Raw genomic sequence first — 22,926 nt, 5'->3', positions numbered from 1 at the left:
GTTCTGAAACACTGACAGAGTTGATGTGTGAGGGGTTGGTCAATTCTTAATGTTGAGAGGTGTAGACATTGAAGGGTTTTATCACTCATTGATGATGTATAAAAATTTGGCTGTTACTTGGTTGGAATATTTCAAAATTAAGAGTGTATTCATGACGTGGTTGATGAACTGTTTACTCTTTCACCTTGATGGTTTTCAAGCCCTCAACCTACTTGTTCGACGAATTATCACAGCTGCGATTTTTGAAAATCCAATAGATTTAGAATGTTATTGGTACCCACAAGACTTTAAGGTAGTTTGGGGTGGGTGGGTGGAACTTTGTTTATCTCTCCCTGAGTCCTAGGGAAACCTTGTTGCTATTAATAATAGCTATAACAGTATTATGCAACACTAAGCTCTATATGGCCTTCTTGTTGATTGAAAGATGGGCGTTGATGAAGACTGTCATATGATGAGATAAAGTTTACCGCCCCAGTCTGATATGTAATGACTGATTGGTTGATCTCTGAATGACATTTCATTTAGCTCTAAAACACTGAAAATGTTGATGTGTAAGGGGGTTTGTAAGATTTTACTGTTCAAATGTGTAGACTTTGTAGGGTGTTATTCATTCATGAATAAAAATTCAGCTGTTAAATGTTGGACTGTTTCAAAAGTGTTTTGTTGACATGGTTGATGAATTCTCACAGCTGACATTTGTGCAAATCCAATACTTTCACATAGATTTAGAGACTATTTCATGATGTTTGTACCAGCAAGGTGTTCAGGTAATTTTTGGTAAACTTAGTTTATACCGCCCTGTAGACTGTCACATGATGAGATAAAGTTTACCGCCCCAGTCTGATATGTAATGACTGATTGGTTTTATCTGAATGACAGTTCTTCATTCAAATAGTTGAGCTGTCTTGTGACAAACTTGTTATTCTAAAGCCTAGATGAAAATACGGACTTAAGATCTCATGTTAGTGGATTTGGTCATAGGTGACATGGCAAATATCTGGTTGAATCAACTGGACCAGTGTCAGTACATAAACTATTATGATTATTTTGAAGCTTTATTACTTTGATACATTTCAATTAAATTGCCATTTTGTCTATGATGGGTAGTTAAACAATCTAGTATTGGGGTTTCTGTGGAGCATATATATATATATATTTCAAGGTCTCTTGTGTCAGAATTAAATTGGACCGCCGCCATGTAGTTGGAATATTGCTATTAAACAACAAAGAATATATTTGTGTACTGTCATATGATGAGCTAAAGTTTACCGCCCCAGTCTGATATGTAATGACTGATTGGTATTTATCTGAATGACAGTTCTTCATGTTTGACTTATCCAGGGATTGACACTGACAAACGAAGTGGTTGCCATTGATTAAGCCTTTTGGTTGGTATTTTGTTGAACTGAACCTGTTTTGTAACCAAGTGTATTTCACTAAGGAATCTAGCCGTTGTTCCAAAATCCATTCCAGCGTATAAATGGAACTTGACCTATTTATTTCTGAAGGAATTGTTTATCACACATATTCATTAGGTCCCATTTTACATGTTTTATTTATATACATCAATTCAATGCAACTAAAGAAATGTGAATTGTTTAGGCAGTCATACTTAGACAGCCTCATTGGAACCTCCTCCTGTGTCAACCTTTATCATGTTTATGTCTCCTTCAACACAAGACGAACATTCTGCTTTTTCAGTGCAGGTGTATGCGTAGCTAATCCATGAGCAGTCACTTGTTCATTTCCTGAATAACAGTTACCTGCTGTCACATGATGAGATAAAGTTTACCGCCCCAGTCTGATATGTAATGACTGATTGGTTTTATCTGAATGACAGTTCATTCAGTGCTGAAACAATCGTGTAGATTAAAATATTGAAATGCAGAGAACTTTTATTTATTTTTATTATTCATTGATTACTCTGGTACTGATATGTGAACATTTTATTTCCTTCACTAAATTGCAGTCTTACGGCTATGTTTGCAACACAGAGCTGTGAATGGCTTTATTTGGAAAAGATCCTGGATAGAATTGGTTTTATGCAAACCGATGTCGTAAGAGGTGACCAGGGAAACTGGTTGGTCCAACTCACTCACTTGGTAGATGCATTTTATCGGGGGGTTCCCGTTTTGCCGGACGATTTTGTTATAGATAGAAATTCACTGATGCGTGATAATCCTTTAAACAACAGGGTATTAACTTAGTCTGTTTCGGCCTAAGAAAGTACACACTGTAGCTTCATCTCGATATTTCATATTTTACTAATTCAACATGTTTGGTACATTTTATCTTCATGATAAAATTCATAAATACATATTTCGTACATTTTCAGAAAACGAGAAAATGGTAACTGAAGACATAAATAAATATGCATAAATATTTTCTGAACTAAACTTGATCTTGATGGTGGTTGTGTGTGTTCCTGGAACTGCTGAGAACATCACTGACGGTGTTGGCCGTTGCAGGACAACCTGTCTTACAACATTTCCAATGAACTCGGTCCCTTTCGTGCTCTTAACCCTAACCCTAAACCTAGATAGATTAAGTGTCTACCTACCTCCCCTCGTATTTGGAATGTTAACTTGAGCGTTTGCCATTTTGCAATGAGCGAACCATGTCTACATTCTTTATATACAGGACCAACTTCAGAAATAATCATTGGAATAAGCTTCACTCAATTCAGCTAATATAATTCGATTTAACTAAATTCAGTTACTAGAAATCGAGTTCACTCAAAACAAATTGGTGCCTTGTAATTAATGAGTTCGAACTCAGTCTGCCAAAGGCTCATGTCCCCCAAATGACTATGGGTGACAACTAATCACTGAAAACAGACTATAGCCGGCAAACTAGCGGTACCTTTACTTTTAATTCGTTACCATCACATCAGCTGTCCGGCAAAGTGGGGTATGACCATTTTATCATATCCCAGTTGTTCAGATTGATTATCATAATGTTGTTAATCGCTTGATTGCCTGGTGCATTTATAAACTCGGGCCTAGATTTTCGAAGTTCTCTTAGCACTAAGATAGTAGTAAGTTGATGTTAATGTATGGCATTTATGACTATCTTAGCGCCAAGAGAACCTCAAACATCTAGGTCCTGTTATACAGCTATACAGCTGGAATATTGCTGAGTGAGCCATTGAACAAACAAATAGCTTGGAAATAGTAGTTTGTTGCTTTTCTGATGTCCCCTCCAGTGATATTGCTGGAATATTGCTAAACAGCGGGCATAAAGCAAAACACAGTTCAGTGTGTTGATGTAAACTGTCACATGATGAGCTAAAGTTTACCGCCCCAGGCTGATATGTAATGACTGATTGGTTTATATCTGAATGATGGTTCTACATTCATATGGTCATGAACCTGTTAATCTTATACATCAGTGAAAATGTTGAACTTCAAAGATACTGTATTTGTGAATTTGTAATTCAGAGGTAAGTGATCCAAATCTTAAATGATATAGACTGTTAGCTTCTGTATTTAACCAGAGTAATTATTCCAATGTATTTAAGTTCATTATATTTCTGTGGTTGCAATTTGATATTGCTAAACATGGTAGTATTTAAGGCTCACTGGGAAATTAATTCTAGTTGTCAAGTTCGAATGGAATTTTTTTACTGTCATATGATGAGATAAAGTTTACCGCCCCAGTCTGAAATGTAATGACTGATTGGTTTGTATCTGACTGACAGTTCTTAATGTTTGACTTGTTGAGGGATTGACACTGACAAATCAATCATTTTTCATACAAACCTTGGTTAAATAGCATAGACCACTAGGGGCAGCACTGGAAGAACCCTGTTTACACTGCTTAGTGCTTGGCGTTTAAAGGGGTTAAATAAGGACACTTAAAAAGAAACTGAAGGAATTTGTAAGTTCTTGTCTGAGGGATGGATAACCATGCTGAAATGCAAAGAGGACATTTTATGGAGTTGAGTTTTCATTGAGTATAGAAAATTCAGCTGTTTATTGTTCTGTTAATGCTGAGGTTGATGAACTGTTATTTCACCTTAGATCTGTTTGGAAGTATGGAGTCACTGGCATGATGTCTTAATGCTGGGACTATTCCATATCCCATACCTTGACATACACTTACAATAGTTGTACTGCTGATGACGTGTGGAAGGTTAATGCCATTTGGTATGTCTTGGATCTTTCAAGGAATTAGTTAAACTTTGTCAAGCTGTATATATGGCCCTCTTTGACCTTTTCCTGTTAGAGGGGATAAAATAAGGACTTGTTAGTGAGATGTATGTTGAATTTAAGTGAGGTGTCAGTGTTAATCTGTGGCATGGTGTCATAGTGGTCTAGCTCCATGGAACCAGCTTTAGTTAGGACTAGTACTGGCAAACACTTGCACACATCAATGTGCATGCACCTCACATGTAATCTTTGAACATTGAACCCAATTTCACCTCACCTCTTTGGAAGTTTAAGATTGATGTGTTGATGTCTACTGTCATATGATGAGATAAAGTTTACCGCCCCAGTCTGAAATGTAATGACTGATTGGTTCATATCTGAATGACAGTTAATCCAATTCTCAAACAATGAAAAATATAAAGGATATTGTCAGTTTGGTAATGTTGTGAAGTGGGCATGAAGGTGTTGCATGTATCTCACAAACTAAGTCATCTAAAATTCACTTACGTAGTTTTTACTCCTGCTCTGTTGTGATTACAGGGCGGTGGGGTAGACTAGTGGTTAAAAGCGTCCGTCCGTCACGCCAAAGACCCTGGTTCGATTCCCCACATGCGTACAATGTGTGAATCCCATTTCTGGTGTCCCCAGCTGTGATATTGCTGGAATATTGCTAAAAGCGACGTAAAACCATACTCACTCACTCACTGTTGTGATTACAAATATTCTTTGCCATCAGTTTCACATTTTCTGCAATCCCCTGACAGCCATGTACTTAAAAATTTCGAAACTTTATATTTTCACTGTGGGAAATTTGCAGTATACAAAACAATTTTGATTGTCCAGATTTCTTGCTTCAATTTTGTTTGAAATGTAGGACTTGAGTTGCCACTTGTGATCATGGATCAACTTATGGTCCACTCAACCTGATGTATGAAAATAACTTTACATATACAGATGGAACTTATACATGATGAATATCTTTTCTGTCAGTCTGAGTCAGGGCCTTGTGGGGATTCTGTCTGAACATGCTCCCGGTAACCTCAGGTGGTCAGCGCCAGTTGTAAGAGTCACCAAATTGGTCAGGTGGTCAGTGGCTTGGGTTGGTTGGGAGGCATCATACACCAATGATGTGGACAGTCGCTCATAATATAAATAGTTGATGGTCCACAATTAAATATTTGCAGGCGCCATATAGCTTGAATATTACAGAGTGCGACGTTAAACAACAAATATTACAGGCTACTGCCTTCAGCCAGGCTATTGATGAATGGAATGCAACCCAAACCTTTAAAATCAGATGTGAAAACAAGGTATTTGAAGTAAAGTTATGGTAGGTGTTGGGTACTTGTTTACTGTACTGATTTATAGGGATCAGATGACGTAACTGAGGCATCTTTTATCGTGATTTATTTCCTGTAGTATATTGATTGTCAGCCACTCCTGTTTCAGATCATGCAGGCTCCAAAGAATGAGACGAATGGTCAGGATGGACCAGTCCAAATGCCGGCACCACGATTAAATGAACGCAAAGTAATCATAACAGGGAATCCTGAGTCACAGTGGAAGGTGAGCATGTCATGGCAGGTGCTGTTCTTACTAAGCTTAGTGGGTAATAGTACTTGCTGTTAGCCTAAATATCTCTGAAAATCTGTTAGCTTTCTCCCCCCAAATGGTGGGTACTTGTATCTGTGTTTCCAAACAATAGATGCAGGGCTCCAGATAAGGGCCATATCGGCGTATGTATTGATAACAAATATGCACGATACGGTAGGAAATAATTTAGAAAACGTAGCAGATACGCACCACAGGAATGCTGTACGGTCTTCGAATCATTTACAGGCGTATTATCTGAAAAATTATTGTTTTATTGTTCATTGACCTGTTTACACAAGACTAGCAATGTTGTGCGGCAGATATGAAACGGAACATAAGATTACTGAAACTCCATTAATTTCCATTCAGTACTCTAAATGTACTCTGAAGGTTTTCCAGTACTCCTATATTGAACAAATAACGAGTACATACTCTTGATGTTGAAAAATTATCTGAAGCCCTGTAGATGTCTACTATCAACCGGAGTGATCAACAGGAGACTAGACAAATAACTGGAATGATTGTTACAATCAAAGAAATCTTGAAAATCAGCATGTACCTCAGGCTAAACTGAAATCCTTATACAAGTGCAGGAAACATGTAACATAAAAACGAAGCTTATCACTTTCCAAACCTGTGCTTGTAGATCAGTGTGGTTAAGGGCAGATTTCACGAATTTTAGACTCCCTTTGGTAAAGGACAGTTACTCATTCAAAGAAAATTGCTGAAATATCTCCAAAAGCATGAGTGCCTTGAAATTGATATTTCACATGCTTTATATGGATTTTGTTAAGATTCTTAATTTGGATCATGTGGATAATAAACCCCCCAAAAACCCAAATGTATGGCATTAAGTAAGATTCATAGAGGAAGACAGCAAAGAAATTTAAGGCTTTGTTGGTCTCCTTGCAAAGACTGAAGCAGATATTGTACATGTTATTTGTAATAAATGGATGAAACTTCATGACCATTGGTCAGGAAGTCCACTTGGATTGGTACCGAATGTCACATGATGAGATAAAGTTTACCGCCCCAGTCTGATATACAATGACTGATTGGTTTTATCTGAATGACAGTATTGTCAGTACTTGACACGAGACCAGACTCGTGTCTCATAGTCAAAACAAATCTAATGCTGTGTTGAATGTTGCAGGCACAATTCTATATCTTCGAGCGAGTGAGAGCCGAGAATATGGTGAGCATAGAGGAGGTCCATCTCAGGTCAGAAGTGATGGTGCCCAAATCATCCATTGGAAGAATCATTGGTAAAGGTGGACAAAACGTGAGTAGCTCTACAGTCGTACATTTCAGTGGATAGCATCTTAACTGTCATTGAAGGTTGATTTCAATGACAAATTTGGCTGAATTTGTATGATTAGGGTGGTTATTCTGAGAATGCTTCAAGTCTGGTATAGGACATACTTTTTTTTAAGGTTGGTGGGGTAGCCTTGTGGTTAAAGTGTTCGCTCGTCATGCAAGGTTAGATTCCCCACATAGGTACAGGGTGTGAAGCCCATTTCTGGTGTCCCTGCTGTGTTATTGCTGGAATATTGCTGAATGTGGTGTGAAAAACCCTTGAAGACTATTGGCTTGTTCATATATATTTAGCTGTTTTGGATTAAATGTCTAGTGGTCAGTATTGCTAATATGGCAGAACACGTCATGTCTGCACTATGCAGGTGTTGTAAATAGGTACGTTTTTGGAGTTGTATGATTAACCATTGTTTCATTCTTGAAAATCATCTGCTACTTTTCTTTGAATTGTCTTTTATGAGGGGCGTAGCCTAGTGGTTAATGGTTCGCTTGTCACGCTGAAGACCAAGGTTCGATTCCCCACATGGGCACAATGTGTGAAGCCCATTTCTGGTGGCACCTGCCGTGATATTACTGGAATAGAGCTAAAAGAGGCGTAAAACTAAACTCGTGCACTTGTCTTTTATGATAACTCTGTTCTTAGTCTTTGATTAATTTTGTTGCAGGTTAAAGAGTTGCAGCGAGTGAGTGGTGCTATTGTCAAGTTACCAGATGAGCAAGGGGAATGTGAAGAGGTCCCAGTCAACATTATTGGTCATTTCTACGCGAATCAGGCCGCACAGCGTCGTATACGCTCCTTGGTAGCGCAACAAAGCTCAGGACCTGGAGCAATGCGAGGGGGCCCGGAACCCACGACCACAACAAAACGGCAACTAACAAAGACAGCTATATCAAAACTCACATGTACATGGGCATCTAGACACTAAATTGTATCGAATGTTCATACATTATACAGTTGTGTTCCGATTTGATGGAAAAATGAAGTGGCTTCTTATATGAATGCTGTTACAAATGAAAATATTGCCACAAGAAGAAAAAGACTTGGATTGGAGGAACCTAACTGTATATGTGTATGGATGTTGAATGTCTTCTGCCCATGTAGATGAACTGCACTGAGCTCGCAGCAATCGAAATGGAGACCGACTGAATGACCACCTTGCATGACAACCAAAGAACTTTGTTTCTCTCTTCTTGGAGTAATTGTTTAGTTGCACTTATAGTTAGGTCTTTCCCCAAGTAGCTCTCATTTTCTCTCCGTTTTTCTCTCAATGTAAGTGATGAGAAAACTGCTCCACTCTTGCAAGTGGAAAATCCTTGTGGCATGGTCTAAGGCATCAAAATGATTCACTATAACTCGTGGCTAGCTATCGGTGGGATTGGCAGCGAGTTGAGATTAAGGTTTGACGGTGAACGATTTGCATTGTGCCTCCATCTCTACTGGCAGATGTTATCCAGGAAGCAAGATGGGGGCTTGATGTCCATGTAGATGATATATTTATACTTTATTGAGTTTGAACAAATTTTAGATTTGACCATTGTTGCATGTTTGAAGTATATCATGGTCTTTTTTGTAAAAAAAAATTGAACAGTATGAAAGTTTATTTTTGATACTTGTTGAGATGATTTTTTGTTAGAATTTTTATGATACTATTTGCAGGGTATGTTTCTATTTTGCCCTGTAGGGAGGCAAAATATTGATACAAACTGCCACTGCAGTTAGTCTGTCTCAACAGTATTCACACGGCTGTGTTTGCAATCAGACAGGCCAGAAAAACATCCACTGTTACGCCAGAGCCCTCCTAGCTGACCTTGACCTGACTAATCTGTATAATAAGTCATGGTCAGATAGTGGGAGGTCAGCTGGTGTTGATTCCATCTCTGAATGATGCCTGACAATGTAGTTGCAATGTCCTGTCTGTATCCTAATGTCTGACTGTCCAACGGCAGACCCGGCATCCTGATGCTTGCACACTTGAGAACAGCTCCATTTGATAGCAACTCAACTGACACATGGCGACTGACCAACCTGACTGACCGCCTCGGCAGCACATGTGGCTGCTTCTGTCATGGCTATCTGTTTCTGCTCCAGATCTGGAGGAATGTTCCACACAGCAGTCAAAGAGATACCGATATTGAAAGTCTGTGAATGGTTATGACTTGCTTTGAGGAATAGTCCCAACTGGACTCGCTGAAGGGTGCAACTCAAGACGATCAGTAAATCAAAATATACCCTTTTTCCATGAAAATGAAGTTATGAAACATGATTGCATTGAGACCCTTCTGCCACTGCCTTGAAACCAATTTTAAGACTGAAAACGAAAGATCCTATTTATAGGACAAATTTTTGTTGATGTTTTCTGATTTTTGAAATTGGCTTCAAGGGCTAGTTTAATTTAGTATTCAGATGCCATGACAGATTCCAGCTAGAATTGTCTGCCCAATGTTTTGATGCCTTCTTGTGCTAATTATTAGATGTATGTAGACCACCCCACACAAGCCATGGACTCACACAGTCCAGGGAGAAAATGCAGAACTCTGTGGACTCTCAGTAATGATGATTATGATGATGATTACTATTACAGTTTTTATGCATTCAATAACCTTGTTATGGCGTTCTTAACTCTAGACCTGACATATTTCACTGTGTATCGTTCAATAACTCGTCAGTTTATTTTTTGACTAGATCAGTTTGATTATGGCTGACTCCTAGGAGGGTCCCACTGTTTGAAACTGTTTTCTGAAATTGGTTTTGGTGTTGATTCTTACACCTTGCATGGTTAGTCGCCAAGGAAACAGTTTTCCTTTCAAGTTAACCAGCTTGGTTTTCTTGCATTGTATATTATGACAGAGGGATTTGACTTTTTTTGTGTGGACAAATCTCCTCAAAAGTTCTTATTTTGTTTTCGCTGGGCAGATTACTTTACGAGCCAAGTCTTGGAAAATATGTGAGGTTTTGTTACCATGTTTACTATATCCAACGTTTACTGTTGTCCCAGTAGTTTGTCGTTTGTACAAAAACTTGTTGCCTCTTGACTATCCCCCCTTTCATGTGACAGAATGCACGATTGTTTTACAAAGTTAAGGAATCACTTGTTATTTTCCATACATTTTGCACAAGGCCAGTATTTGAAGTGGGGGAAAGTTCAAGTTTGGTTTTTGAGCCTTTGACTAATTTCTATATAAAAATTAAGATTCCAATCGGTAAGGTTATTTGATTAAGGACAAAGTACGTTTTAATTTGGTTTGGAACAGAAAACAAATATTGAATTTCCTTCTTAACATTAATCTATGTTTTAAGGCCACATGATGGCACATTGTGATCAGCATTTTTTTGCAAATTATTTCGCAGCCTTCTACCTCAACCTGAGTTAATGAATAGGTTTCTTATTTTTCATTTCCACAGAAGTAACTTTGACAACTGGCATAGTACCTCCTGGCCCATTCACTACCTAATCACCTACTATATTCAAACTCTTATACAGGATAGTCCCCATAGTCCTCCCCGTATCCAATAGTCCTCCCCGTATCCCATAGTCCACCCCCTCCCCATGTAGCCCAACCGTCCCATGTATTCTGATTGCCCACTTATATATGTTACTACCCCTGCGAGTGTGCCCTTCCTCTGCTACCGAGGCTTGGCTCGAACCTAGGACAGTTCCAGGGAGCACACCACCTGTGCCGCCACAAGACACCGTAGTAGGGTAGATCCTTCCTGACCAGTCTCCAGTTTACAAGACTACCTTAATGTTTCTCTTTGAGTGGAAAGCTGATTTGTTCATTTCTTTCCATGATTTCACACCTAAACTTTTGTCTGACTGTTCCACAGTATTGCATGTATCAGTTTCTGTAGTTCTGCTACACGTACCGACTTGGAGGATTATGAAAAACCCTTAAAACCTTGGTAGACAATGGAGATGAACCTTCTGTATCTCAAGCTCTGTGCCCCGACAGGCAGACCAACGACGACTCTGCTCGTCCGTCTTCGCTGTAGTTTGTATGCAGCTTCAACAGATCAAACCTGTACTCTTCATTCTCCTTTTCTACCAGAAAAAAATAAATTATTCTAGTAAACAGTCGTTGTGTGTTGTTACTGCCAGCAGCGTTCAAAATTAACATTGGTCCTTAGGCCCAAAGCCGAGTGAAAACCACTCTGACCCACAGCTTGTTTTCAGCAGGTCCTTATGGCTGACAGCTTTTTGTTCCCTAAGAACCAAGTATTATTTCCATATTAAAATATAGGGCCTACACATTCTGATCAGGACCCACAACGTATGGTTCTGGGTCCTTAGGGCCTGCAGCTTTCTTGGTTAAGGACTAACACTGGTTGCCAGTGATCATGTGGTACAGGGATTACTTCACGGGTGTCAGGCAACATTTATTGTAGAAGTGATTTCCAGTGTGTGTAACAAGGGGAACAACTTGTAGGGAATATTTCGGTGGTATGCAGTGGGAACAAGTAGTTATGTTTCACCTTAAGAAAAAGTTACAGTACTTACAGCTCAAGCAAACAGCACTTTACACTTGGCACTGGAAACTTGTGGTCCCAGGATCGGTAAGCAATTTAGTTTGGCTGTTTAGCACCAAGACCAATCTTAACCCGGATCTTCACGGGTACATGTCTTGTGAAGGATTTAGTGACTGTTGGGATATATATGCACAACATGTGACCTAAGCTGTGACTCCTCATTGGATCAGAGCCTTAAGCTGGACTTTCAAAAGCGACTACTCTCTGATGTCTTTTGGGGTCATTTGTATTCAAAACACCAACTTATAAAAGGGGTGCTTTTTCAGGACTGCATCTGTTTAATACAAACAGAAAAAGACATTTTATATAACAATTTTATTGCAGTAAAATGTACAATCTGCAAACAATGGTGTAATTTTCAACTATTTACTTTCAAGAAAATCAGCTTTATGCTGTCTGACACCAAGGAAATAGATTATTTATGGTTCATCCTCTTTTCCTGTTCTGACCATATCTTTGGGCTTCTCTCTAAACAATTTTGATGTTGAGGTGTTTCCTACAGTCTAGTGATTTCATTCTCAAATCCAAATCAGCATCTCACTTGGTATGCCTCAAGAAAGTGCATGATTCTGAACAATTAAGTGCCACATTGTGCTTTCCTGAGACTCTCCTCCAGAGAGAAGTACCTTGACTTTAGATCGTGCAACAATATATTAATATGTCCAATTGAAAACTCTAAAGATTCATTTTCAGCGTTGGGTAAGTCTGTTTTAAAAACAGTTCCTGGAGGGAGGACATGCCCATCAGAGTTGTGTCCCTTTGTTGAAAGGATATCTTTGGAATACAAGATTTGCACCTCTGTGTCAATCAATGTTTTTTCACTAATGTCAATGTCTATGAATTGCATTTATTTTGTTTTTCCCCACACCGAGAAACATGGATGAAAATTAAGCACAAAATCTATCCTGCCTTGACCTGACCGATCATAATTAGGGATGAGAAACAACTGGTAGTGTGTGGTAGTCAGTGGAATGAGAGCAGTGTAGCCTTGTGGATAAAACTTATACTCCTAAGAAGAGTGATTGAGTTTAGTTACACGCCACACTCGGCAATATTCCAGCTATATGGCGGGGGTCTAAATAATCGAGTTTTGACCAACCAATCCAGTGATCAACAGCATCAGCATCGATCTACGCAATTGGGATACGATGACATGTCAACCAAGTCAGCGAGCTTGACCAGCCGATCCCGTAAGTCACCTCTTACGACAAGCATGGGTTACAGAAGATCAATATTCTAACCCGAACCTTCACGGGTCACTCTTATGAAGACCAAGTGACCCTAGGCCAGTCGCTGTTTTTGTAGTGACTCAAGGACCTACATGAAGTTTTTCCACTGATCCTAGGGCCATTTCACCAGTTTTTTGAATTATTTTCATCAGATGATTTTGTTTGTGGTTTGATGCCACACTCTGCAATATTCAAGCTGTTAGTGGTATTCTGTAAACTTAGCCTGGACCAGACAATCCAGTGAACATTTATCCTAATTAAGATAATTTCACATGCTATCAATCATATCAGTCAGACCTCCTCATCCATTCAGTCGCCTCGGACAATATGCATAGTTTGTTTGCGAACCAAACCCATTATCCAGAAAGATTATATGAAGGTGACCTCAAATGCATAAGATTGTTATGTTTTACCTAAAAAACAACCACTTTGCTGTGAGAGGAAAGCTTGAAGTAACGCAGATATTAACACATTGACTGCCACCACGAGTATACTCGTATCAATGTCTGGCCCAATTTGCCACTACATATCGGTGGTATTTTAAAACAAGTTTCACATGTTGGCAAAACAGCACAAGAAGCAATCGTCTCCTGGCGGTAACAAAGAACGCCAGGAGACGTTTGTTTCTTGTGCCTATTTTGCCATTTGCCTATTACGAGTATACTCATGATAGGCAGTCAATGTGTTAAGACGTTCACTACTTTGGTGAAACACTACTATGAATGTGGTGCTGTCAAGCATAGAAGCAGGATGAACCAGGAATAGAATCCTAACATGCCCAAAAGGTGCATCTCTGCAAACAGTATTGTAGCACCTTAGATGAAATGGGCTTAAGATGGGCTGACCATGACCCTCGGTTTGTGGTGACCTTATCTACAGGGATTATACAACTTCCATGTGGAATGTTTCTCAGTATAACCAGGGATACTCTACAACATATATAGTCTCCCTGGTCCCAAGCTCAACATTGCAATTGTTAGTACATTCCAATCCCATTTAACAAAATGAAATATATCTGTACAATGCTAGAAGTATGGATACATTAATTTTGAGTGAGTGAGTTTAGTTTTACACCACTTTTAGCAATATCCCAGCAATATCACAGCGGGGGACACCTGAAATGGGCTTCACACATTTTACCCATGTGGGGAATCGAACCCGGGTCTTCGACGTGACAAGCGAACGCTTTAACCACTAGGCTACCCCACTGCCCCCATTAATTTTGACTAGTGTCCTGTGAGTTACAACTAAGGACAACACATCGTCATCCATTCCTCAAACAATTGACCATACCATCTGTCGGACATAACTGAACAGATATAGATGAACTGAAGATTTTCTTTCAAGTTTAATAAACACAGCTAATTTTGAACACTCACTAAGTCATATAGCCATAGACATCTCATCCCAAAACACAACTGCTGCAAAAAATCAATTACCTAAACAAAAATTATCATGACAATTATACCAAACAAATTCCAGGTTTCAAAAAGGACCAAAAATGTGAAAAAATCAATTACTTTGGCATCTAGAATGAATGTATTCCATGAGACATTAAATATACAGTAATTAAACACAATATCAACCAGGACTTGGAAAGATATTTAAGAAGTGAATTTGGTGTTCAAGAATATGAATGCTTTGAACTGTGCATTTTAACATTTTGTAAATGCCGAAAAATGCACAGGTCTGGTGATCAGCAATAAACTAATCACATCACTGGAAATCCAATGAAGTTCAAAACAAAAATCTATTACAAAGTTTTTAGTTTGTAGAGAAACCAATAAATGGCATGGCAGATAAAGAGGTTAGTCTCTATTACGCATTATGTTTAATTGTGAAACAAAACAATCTGTATAATTAGCCTTTTGAAACAATTTTTTCTTAGGCAAGACCAATTTTATTTCTTGTTTTACAGATTTTTGTCCTCAGAAAACCTAAAGGCAGGAGGGAGAAAATTAAAAATAAAAATAAATAAATACTAAAAGTATTTTACTCTTGGCAATTTATGAAGTGTAAATAGGGCAAAACACAATCTACAAAAAACTTTCTTGTAAATTTAGTTTTGATCAATAAAACATTAGGATTTTATTTTTTGAGTGGGATAATTAACTTTTCTTTTTTTTTTCTTATTCTTGAAAAAAAAACGACCGGCGGATCCGTAAAACAAGAAATAAAATTGGTCTGGCCTTACCTTTTCTTTTAATACTGTCCTCATCCCAAATACAACATTGTTGAAGTTCACCCAGTTTACATTCTCATATTAATGAACACAGCTGATAACTCTTATAATAATTAATAAAAGTTTCCTCTTAAATTATGCAGATCCCTTTGCCGAAAAGGGACATTATCCTTCTGTTCCCTTAATATGCTTAACAAATACAGTTAGGGATCATGGATATTTTTGGGATATTTTTTTCTAGTGAAATGGGGTACACAATTTTATAAATATGTCTCAAAAAATATTCATGAGCCTGTCCCTTGTAGTTGAGCATATGTACAGTACTGACACAATATATTGAAGGATCCATTTCACAAACTGCTCCTTGCGCTACGATGATCGTAACTCATTGACTTACGACCATAATAGAACTACTTTCGCTTTGTGAAACTGGCTCCTGATGCCCAAAAGTTGGTCGTTCTCCTCATGTCTGCAATGCTGAACAAGATTCTCCCTGGCAGACCGATTATTCCATGGTTTGACTTGGTGCTACGTGAAGGAGTCAACTTTTATGGTCAGGGCAACTTCTGGACGCCGGGTAGCTGGACCTTCTCCATATGCTTTCTTACGCTCCTCTCTCCTGAAAAGATCACCAACCATTCAGAAATATGTATACGCATCTTCTATTGCTTCATATTGAGACTGAAAATGTTAATGTTTTGATTTAGTGTACAAGGGTGGGATGTTTGTTAGAGGTACAATATGAAAGGAAAAGTCAAACGATTATTTCGTACCAATGTTTAGCAACTCCCAGCCTGCTTGGGAATGATTATTTTGTCAATAACCCTGGACAAATCAATTCCTTCATCTTGGAACACTGTTGACCTTCTCTGGTGAACACATACTACTCAAAATAACTCAAATAACAGCCATAATTGGAAGGCTTTGTGAGCAATGGGGTAGCCTAGTGGTTTTAAAGCCTGTGAGTGAGTTTAGTTTTACGCCGCACTCAGCAATATTCCAGCTATATGGCGGCAGTCTGTAAATAAGTGAGTCTGGACCAGACAATCCAGTGATCAACAACATGAACATCGATCTGCGCAGTTGGGAACCGATGACATATGTCAACCCAGTCAGCGAGCCTGACCACCCGATCCCGTTAGTCGCCTCTTATGACAAGCATAGACGCCTTTTGTGGCAAGCATGGGTTGCTGAAGACCTATTCTACCCCAGGTGGTTGACTTATCATGCCTATGATGGTGGTTTGATTCCCCACATGGGTAAAATGTGTGAAGCCAATTTCTGGTCTCTGTCGTTGCATAAAGTTACATAAAACCATGGTCACACACTGCAAGGTTTTGTGTTACAATGACCACCTGCCATGACAGCTGTGATACAGTCTTTACAAAAATATCATTTTCTTTTTTAGGGGGGGGGGGTAACCTAGTGGTTAAAGCGTTCGCTCGTCATGCCGAAGACCCGGGTTCGATTGGGTACAATGTGTGAAGCCCATTTCTGGTGTCCCCCGCCGTGATATTGCTGAAATATTGCTAAATGCGGAGTAAAACTAAACTCACTCACTCTTTTTTAGCTTATTTTTGAATGGTAAACATTATCTAACAGATCAAAATCTCATGTGTGATGTGTAACATTTAACTGTAGCATGTGGTATTATAGTCAGCCATCTTTAGGTGAATTTGGTGATTATGCATATTGAGAAATGTGAGAAAAATTGAAAAATGTCGAGAGTAGTCTGTCATAAAATTATATACCCTGAACCAATACGGCAAATCAAGAATATGTGGCAAGTCTAGATTAGATTCTAAAAATGAAGAAATCCATGGGCCCGTGTTTCCTATATTTCATTAATGTAATTTAGGAACAATAAAAGATTGTATAAGGTATTAGTATATTATAGAGTTGAAATCACCAAGCTACGTACATTTTTCTCTTTTCATCAGCAGCCCGCTGTATTTCTTCACGACCCAGGATGTCCTCCTCTGTGCTGAAGTCATCTGTGTTGTCAGGGTCTGCCTGTAGCGTCTGTAACAACAAGCAACAACACAATAAAGGAGATGCCGAGCAAAGACTACCAGGAACAAGTCTGCGTAAGAAGGGCTTCTATGTAAATGACACATTTTTTACACATTTAGGTCAGACTTGAAAGTTCTCAGACAAAAAATCTTAAACACCATTCCATCACCTATAGGTAAAAACGTCTTCCCATGGCAGGAATTCCTACTTTCTGTACCGAATGTTGGGAAGAAACTGACAACACAGGAATAAATGGCACTCAGTTTGTAGCAAGTGCCAACATTCCAGACTATCTTACAGTTAAAATGGCTCAGTTTTGTCATACCTTGACGCCGAACACATCTCCATCCTGTACATGGTACGGAGCCTGCCGCATGCTGTTTTTGTTGGCCCCGCCTTTCTTCTTCTTGCCCTTCTGATTGGGTGACTGTCAAACAGATATTACCATCATTATTGTATTATTAACTTGTATAGCCAGTTATCTCACTGACAACAGCTTTAATGTGCACGACCACGATAGATATTATTTTTAACCCATTCACTGCATCTTTGTGGATTCGATTTTCATTGTCATCTCAGATATAAAGGTGGTTTGGACAGATGCTCTACTAATTTTCAGGTGATGAATTACATAAAAATTTATTAAGGTGAACTGGTTATCATAATTATACACTCGTGAAGATCTGTATTAGAATTGGTCTTCAGCAATCCATGCGACTACCAGGATTGCTGCTCATGCTGTTGATCACTGGATTGTCTGGTCCAGACTCGATTATTTACAGACCACTGCCATAAAGCTGTAATATTGCTGAGTTTGGTGTTAAACTACAACCAAACATCATAATGACACTGAGCTCAGATCGTCAGAGTTTCCAATGAGCGTTGTGAACACTGGTCCTTCAGTGAACGACTATTGTTTTATGCCTCCCACAGCAATGTTTCATTTTCATGACAGGAAAAAGGCAGGCATCACACAGTGTGTGTGTGTGTGTGTGTGTGTGCGTCAAGTCGCGTCGTGCGTCGCGTCGTCGCGTCGCGTCGCGTCGCGTCGTCGCGCTATAGATGCTATGAGCACTCAGTCCAGGCAAAACACCCAGGCACCTACCACAAATGAAGGATCATTCATAATTTATGGCTAGTGGGGGTGATGATGATTCAAGGGTGTCACACATTTTGTTCTGGGGAGGCAGAGGTGTCATCAGTTTTGTACTATAAGAATATTTATTATTATTTAGATAGTATTTTTCCTGTACCATGATTGGTCAAAATACCGTCACGTGATTGTCTACAAAACACGATATTGACTTGAGTTTCCTGATAAATTACAACATTGACTTGGGTTACTAAAGGAATCCCGTACAAAGAGGCTTCCCCTGCTTTTCAACCAATCAGATCACTCGGTTTGACATCATCCCCCCACGTGCTATTCTTAGCTGTTCAACATGTATAACATATAACATGTAAAATGTCTTCTTTGAAGGGCACTTAGAAGTGATGGTGAGTGAATGCTGTGTGAAACATATATAGAAACTGATATCAAAAAACTCTTTGACTTAGATATAGTCTGGACCAGATAATCCAGTGATCAACAGCATGAGCATCGATCAATGCAATTGGGATACGATGATGTGTCAACCAAATCAGCGAGCCTGACCACCCGATCCCGATAGTCGCCTCTTATGACAAGCATTTAAATTTTATATCAAGATTATCACAATATGCTACCTTTTGTTCTTCAACCACAAGCCACTTGAACTGTCGAGTGATATGTTTGGCAACCCTGATTTGCTCGACAGGAAGTGCCAGGAAATCAGCCACAGCTTGCAAGAAGTCGAGTGGCGTGACACCATGTGAGACGTCCCAGATAAGCTCCTGCTCCATGTCGTATGTCTTGGTTCCTGGGAGTCTCTGCTTGATGTTGATTATAATCTCGTTTGAGCTGAAAAGTAGATCCTTTGTTTAGTTTCCATTCAAACCTTTACAATAGGTCTATGAAATTCAGACTCCACTAAGAATATCTTGTTAAAGGCACAATGTCACACATTTTCGACAATATTTGGGCCTATAATTTATATATATTGGGGCATGTGCACTCACTTTAGCTTCCTATTGATACAATAGAAGACCTACGACTTGCCTGAAATCGATAATTGAAACTTTGAGGCAAACAGCTTCCAAACAGACAACACTTGACCAAGATATTTTTTTTATTTAAGCTTCTTATTATATTTTAATCCATAAAATATCGTGGTCATCTATAACAACTTCAAAATGCTGCTAAAAGACAAGATAACACTTGCCCTCTATGGAATGGAGACAATTGCTCCGTACATTGAAAACTGTCGCACGTGGTGTTGTCAGTGTTTGCCAAATTGGTTTCAATCACAAGTTGTGCATAGGATATTCGTAATAAGCGCTCAAAGCGATACAACTCTATGGGGTTCCCTTGAAATAGTTTTGGAGGGCATGAGAGTCGGTTTGATGCAACGTTGCATTAATTCATTTGAACTTTTTAATTTAACATTGCAATCTAAATCTAAATCTTATTTTTAGAGAAGTGTGGTGTGATATAGTGCCTATAAGCCTCACACAAAGACGGTTTGGAAACCATGGTGTGTCTGGACAGGCGTCAGCAGACAGGGATCAATCCGGACCACTCCATGCTCTTTTCTTGTTTACGTTTCTCGCTAATTTAACTTTCCAGTTATAAATAAATGCATATGATCACAGTTCACAATGCTTTTCCTAGCATGCAATAGCCTCTCACTCACCTAAGGTTCTCCTCATGAGGAACAATCTGGACGGCAATACTGCTTCCGGACGTTACCTTCAGTCGTCTGGAAACAAAGATTCGACAGATAGACAATGGACATCTTCCAAATATGAAATATTGAAATATTGTCTTTCTGTTTATTCATGAAATCTCAGATTATCACATTTTTTATTTTCATTAAAAAATAAATAATAGGTGGGAGGCATTTAATTTTCATATTTTGTGTTTAATAAACAGTCTATATATCACCAAACAAGAAAAGAATCCATTCTTCTCCTGAATCTTAAGTGGATATAAGCATTAAGTACAAGTACTACAGAAACAACCTCCTTGTTCTGTAGCCGAATCTCAATGAGGTCAAAGGATTAGTTAAAAGGGTCAAAGGATCAGTTTTTCCTTGAGTACAACATGAAAACTGGAAGGGCTACTGTGGCCCTATCCTTCCTTGAATCCAACATTGGCGGGCACTGTTGATGCGATACCTACCTCAGTGTCTGGGTCAGTCCTCGTAACACCTGCCCAGGACGGTGGTCGCTCACAAGTCTGACTCGCAGGAACTCGAATGTCGGCACAGGCATGTCAGTCATGGCTGGCAGTGTCATGATCTGCAGCTTCAGGTCCTCCAGGGTTGCATCCTTGGATATCTCGATCTCGCCGACCTGGAGGGGTTGCGGTACTGCCATGTCAGCAGATGTTGTGCTGGCAGAGGGAGACAGGAGGCCTGCAGACAGACAGAGTGAGTGAGTGGGTATGTGTGTGTGCATGAGTCATGCCAGTAAAATTTCAATTTGTATATATTAATTTTGATATGAACCCTTTTGATGCTTCATGAAATCAGAGTACAGAACCTTGTATACCAGTTGAGAATATACAATACCTTTATTATAGGAACGATCCTTCCTACATGAGATCGCAATATGGCACCTTGTATTCCAAGGACGATCCTACATGAGATTGGAGTACATTATCTGTATCCTGGCAGAGATCCATCATCAAATCGAAGTACAGTACCTTGTATTCCATCAGAGATCCTTCATGACATTCGAGTACAGTAGAGATCCGAGTACAGTACCTTGTATCCCAGCTGAGATCCTTCATGAGATCCGAGTACAGTAGAGATCCGAGTACAGTACCTTTTATCCCAGCTGAGATCCTTCATGAGATCCGAGTACAGTACCTTTTATCCCAGCTGAGATCCTTCATGAGATATTCGAGTACAGTAGAGATCAGAGTACAATACCTTGTATTCCATCAGAGATCCTTCATGAGATCCGAGTACAGTACCTTGTATTCTGGCTGAGATCTTTCATGAGGTTCGAGTACAGTAGAGATCCAGTACAGTACCTTGTATTCCATCAGAGATCCTTCATGACATTCGACTACAGAACCTTTTATCCCAGCTGAGATCCTTCATGAGATTCGAGTACAGTAGAGATCCGAGTACAGTACCTTGTATCCCAGCTGAGATCTTTCATGAGATCCGAGTACAGTAGAGATCTGAGTACAGTACCTTGTATCCCAGCTGAGATCTTTCATGAGATCCGAGTACAGTAGAGATCCAAGTACAGTACCTTGTATCCCAGCTGAGATCCTTCATGAGATCCGAGTACAGTAGAGATCCGAGTACAGTACCTTATATCCCGGCTGAGATCTTTCATGAGATCCGAGTACAGTAGAGATCAGAGTACAATACCTTGTATTCCATCAGAGATCCTTCATGACATTCGACTACAGAACCTTTTATCCCAGCTGAGATCCTTCATGAGATCCGAGTACAGTAGAGATCAGAGTACAGTACCTTGTATCCCAGCTGAGATCCTTCATGACATTCGACTACAGAACCTTTTATCCCAGCTGAGATCCTTCATGAGATTCGGGGTCCAGTAGAGATCAGAGTACAGTACCTTGTATCCCAGCTGAGATCCAGGCCAGCATGCCAGGCTGGTCAGAAGCACTGCGGGGGTTGCTTGGGGTTGGGTACAGGTGAATCGGCAAACGCAGGTAACCCTAGGAAATGAAGAGCATGGGAATTTTTAAAACAGTGCCACTGAAAATATGCCCATGTTTTTGTTTTCATCTGAATACGTAAACTACATTTTGAGTGTTATTTAACCTTCCTTATTTTGTCACTCTGTGTGCAACAACTCTGTGTGCAACAACGTATCGAGTTAATAGAATTAATCCTAATGTGAGTATTTGTTCGCCTGTGAATATGTAGTGAGTGAGTTTAGTTTTATGCCGCACTCAGCAATATTCCTGCTATATGGTGGCAGTCTGTAAATATTCAAGTCTGGACCAGACAATCCAGTGATCAACAGCATGACCATTGATCTACACAACTGGGATACGGGTCTGGACCAGACAATCCAGTGATCAACAGCATGACCATTGATCTACACAACTGGGATACGATGACATGTGTCAACCAAATCAGCGAGTCTGACCACCTGATCCTGTTAGTCGCCTCTTACGGCAAGCAAGGGTTACTGAAGATCAATTCTAACCCGGATCTTCACGGGTATGTGAATTAGTAACCTGGTAGAGTTGTCTCACCTTTGGTGGAAGTCTCCCGGACAGAAGAAGCAAATGATCTCCATCGCTGACAAGATTTTTACCTAGTGTAAGGTCAAGGTCATCTAACACCTCGGCCATCTCCCCACACCAGTTGGTCTTCCTCAAGTGCCAGTCATCCCCTAGAAACAATGAGTGATGGCATGACCTTGACATTGTACCTTTGACAAAAGCACCCAGATAAACTATGCCCCAAATTTACAAATGCTGAGAAACCAATTTTTGGTCAGTGACAGAAAGTATCACTCGTGTTACTTGTTAGGGGTGACTATTGAAGGGGAAACAACTATTGCGATAGCGATAGTATATTGCAACATACTATTGCGTCCAACTATTGCAATAGTTTTTTCTCCTTGAATTGTCTCCTTTGAAGGCATTTCCCAAATGAATGTATAGTTTAATTTAAATAAAAACAAGTTGAAGTAAGTTCATTCTCTCTTAAAAACTGACAAGAAACTTGAAGCCCAGACCAAGTAAACAGTTAAAACATAAACGCAATGAAGCTGCAAGTCTGCACCCAAACAATAATAAAATACAAAACAACATAAATATTTAATGAAAATAAAGTCAATTAC

General features: G+C 39.4%; 2 protein-coding genes and 8 non-coding genes across 15 annotated transcripts in view; 9 read left to right on the top strand and 1 right to left on the bottom strand.

The window, feature by feature from the left end:
* LOC124256402 (insulin-like growth factor 2 mRNA-binding protein 2) overlaps positions 1-11,129 on the top strand; it is a 38,318-nt gene extending 27,189 nt beyond the window's left edge. For all 6 annotated transcript variants that reach the window (XM_046690412.1, XM_046690416.1, XM_046690414.1 and 3 more), the window contains exons 15-17: positions 5,601-5,717; positions 6,898-7,026; positions 7,724-11,129. In XM_046690412.1, the coding sequence (XP_046546368.1) occupies positions 5,601-5,717; positions 6,898-7,026; positions 7,724-7,984 (507 nt within the window). In that variant the 3' untranslated portion in view covers positions 7,985-11,129. The remainder of the gene's footprint in view (positions 1-5,600; positions 5,718-6,897; positions 7,027-7,723) is intronic.
* On the top strand, positions 442-513 carry LOC124256413. Its single transcript, XR_006892902.1, has one exon. It is a non-coding gene; the product is annotated as a small nucleolar RNA SNORD31 (small nucleolar RNA).
* LOC124256422 lies at positions 807-878 on the top strand. Its single transcript, XR_006892910.1, has one exon. It is a non-coding gene; the product is annotated as a small nucleolar RNA SNORD31 (small nucleolar RNA).
* On the top strand, positions 1,244-1,315 carry LOC124256406. Its single transcript, XR_006892896.1, has one exon. It is a non-coding gene; the product is annotated as a small nucleolar RNA SNORD31 (small nucleolar RNA).
* On the top strand, positions 1,768-1,839 carry LOC124256423. The gene has a single exon (XR_006892911.1). It is a non-coding gene; the product is annotated as a small nucleolar RNA SNORD31 (small nucleolar RNA).
* LOC124256411 lies at positions 3,274-3,346 on the top strand. Its single transcript, XR_006892901.1, has one exon. It is a non-coding gene; the product is annotated as a small nucleolar RNA SNORD31 (small nucleolar RNA).
* On the top strand, positions 3,628-3,698 carry LOC124256416. Its single transcript, XR_006892905.1, has one exon. It is a non-coding gene; the product is annotated as a small nucleolar RNA SNORD31 (small nucleolar RNA).
* LOC124256419 lies at positions 4,465-4,536 on the top strand. The gene has a single exon (XR_006892907.1). It is a non-coding gene; the product is annotated as a small nucleolar RNA SNORD31 (small nucleolar RNA).
* Positions 6,748-6,819, top strand: LOC124256421. Its single transcript, XR_006892909.1, has one exon. It is a non-coding gene; the product is annotated as a small nucleolar RNA SNORD31 (small nucleolar RNA).
* A 3,012-nt stretch (positions 11,130-14,141) lies between the features above and the next one.
* LOC124256393 (ubiquitin carboxyl-terminal hydrolase 40-like) overlaps positions 14,142-22,926 on the bottom strand; it is a 57,406-nt gene continuing 48,621 nt past the window's right edge. Inside the window, exons 25-32 of the mRNA XM_046690399.1 lie at positions 22,334-22,473; positions 21,685-21,787; positions 20,267-20,501; positions 19,779-19,844; positions 18,733-18,946; positions 17,333-17,434; positions 16,916-17,016; positions 14,142-15,613 (exon numbers count right to left, since the gene is read on the bottom strand). Coding sequence (XP_046546355.1) covers positions 15,523-15,613; positions 16,916-17,016; positions 17,333-17,434; positions 18,733-18,946; positions 19,779-19,844; positions 20,267-20,501; positions 21,685-21,787; positions 22,334-22,473 — 1,052 coding nt within the window. The 3' untranslated portion in view covers positions 14,142-15,522. The remainder of the gene's footprint in view (positions 15,614-16,915; positions 17,017-17,332; positions 17,435-18,732; positions 18,947-19,778; positions 19,845-20,266; positions 20,502-21,684; positions 21,788-22,333; positions 22,474-22,926) is intronic.

The sequence above is a fragment of the Haliotis rubra genome, unplaced genomic scaffold (assembly GCF_003918875.1).
Source record: "Haliotis rubra isolate DU_JTF1 unplaced genomic scaffold, ASM391887v1 Scf627, whole genome shotgun sequence".
In the NCBI taxonomy this organism is placed as follows: Eukaryota; Metazoa; Mollusca; class Gastropoda; order Lepetellida; family Haliotidae; genus Haliotis; species Haliotis rubra.
Note: the sequence above shows the minus strand (reverse complement) of the source record. Positions and strands in the feature narration are given on the sequence as shown.